This window comes from Curcuma longa, unplaced genomic scaffold (genome assembly GCF_044706935.1).
Source record: "Curcuma longa cultivar G26 ecotype Majalengka, Jawa Barat unplaced genomic scaffold, ITB_CL_G26_1.1 contig_13198, whole genome shotgun sequence".
NCBI classification, from domain to species: Eukaryota; Viridiplantae; Streptophyta; class Magnoliopsida; order Zingiberales; family Zingiberaceae; genus Curcuma; species Curcuma longa.
The window spans coordinates 1-1,232 of NW_027429371.1; the positions used below are offsets into that span (position 1 = coordinate 1).

The window sequence follows — 1,232 nt, forward strand, 5'->3', positions numbered from 1 at the left end:
AAATTGCATATTATGAAGAATAAAAAGAAATTTACAGATTAAAAATAAATATATACACTTACATTCCATTATCTAAATGAATTTCTAATAATTTTAAAATGTCACCTAACTTACTCAGCATGAATTATCATCATCATCGTCGTCTTCATCGTCATCGTCATCGTCGTCTTCATCGTCATCGTCGTCTTCATCGTCATCGTCGTCGTCGTCCTCGTCGTCCTCGTCATCCTCATTTTGATGAATTTCACTTATATCTACGGGTATCACTACTCCGCTGGGATCTCGTAATATAGGTATATGATATTCATGTGTCTGAAATGTATTTACCACTTCGTCTTGTTGATATGCATTCTCTTGCCAACGTTCTTCAATTTTTGACCTTGCTTTTGTTTTACAAACAGCCCACCAATCAATTTTATCTCGTTTCAAACTTGGATATGAAGCATAAAATACTTGAATTGCTTGTTGTGCCAACACAAATGGTTCATATCTCTTATATAATCTCTTATGATTAATTTCAACCAAATTATACTGTGGATGCACCTTCATCCCTCTGACAGGGTCAAACCAACGACACAAAAATAAAACAATTCGAATTTCTGGACCTGGGTATTCCACCTCTATAATTTCATCCAATAACCCATAAAAATCATTACTTGCAGCTCCATCTGAGGAGGATTGAACACAAACACCGCTATTCATTGTTGCCTTGCCCATTCCATAATCTTGAGTATGAAAATTATATCCGTTTATGAAATATACCGGCCAAGTCCGTACTATTGCTTTTGGACCCCATGAAAGATACAATAATAATTCGGAGTCAATCTGAGCTTGATTACCCTGAATCTAAAATCAAATTCCAAAATTAATTACAAAATTAAATAGTGAGCAAATTTAAATTTTTATACTTACATATGTTTTGAACCATGGTGCAAATTCTTTATCACAGAAATTATTAAACTCTTGTGTTGACATTCCTGAATATAAATTCTGAAAAATCCTATAAAACCAACAATATTGAAAACATAAGTTATTTACAACCGAATAAAAATAATACAAAATATATACTCACTCAAAATATGGGTTTACTTCTGGACAATTCAGACATGTGCCTTATTTTTCACTTTTTTCTTCAAATGATACAGAAATCTGTTTGTAATAAAACAAAAGTATATTAGACATTATTATATATGAAACAACAAAGTATATAAATAATATTATTTTACCTTTCA

General features: G+C 31.5%; 1 protein-coding gene across 1 annotated transcript; it reads right to left on the reverse strand.

Annotated features, from left to right (window-relative positions):
- Positions 1–114: 114 nt before the first annotated feature.
- On the reverse strand, positions 115–975 carry LOC141815978 (uncharacterized). The gene is made up of 2 exons (XM_074703832.1): positions 913–975; positions 115–846 (listed from the first exon to the last, which is right to left on the reverse strand). The coding sequence occupies exons 1-2, from the start codon at positions 973–975 to the stop codon at positions 115–117; spliced, it is 795 nt and encodes a 264-aa protein (XP_074559933.1).
- Positions 976–1,232: the final 257 nt, after the last annotated feature.

Bases quoted from the DNA above. Each gene is read 5' to 3' on its own strand.
- LOC141815978 (XM_074703832.1), bottom strand. From the start codon at position 975: ATGTCAACACAAGAGTTTAATAATTTCTGTGATAAAGAATTTGCACCA. The intron at 847-912 runs GTAAGTATAAAA...ATTTGATTTTAG, and splicing joins CACCATGGTTCAAAACATAT to ATTCAGGGTAATCAAGCTCA.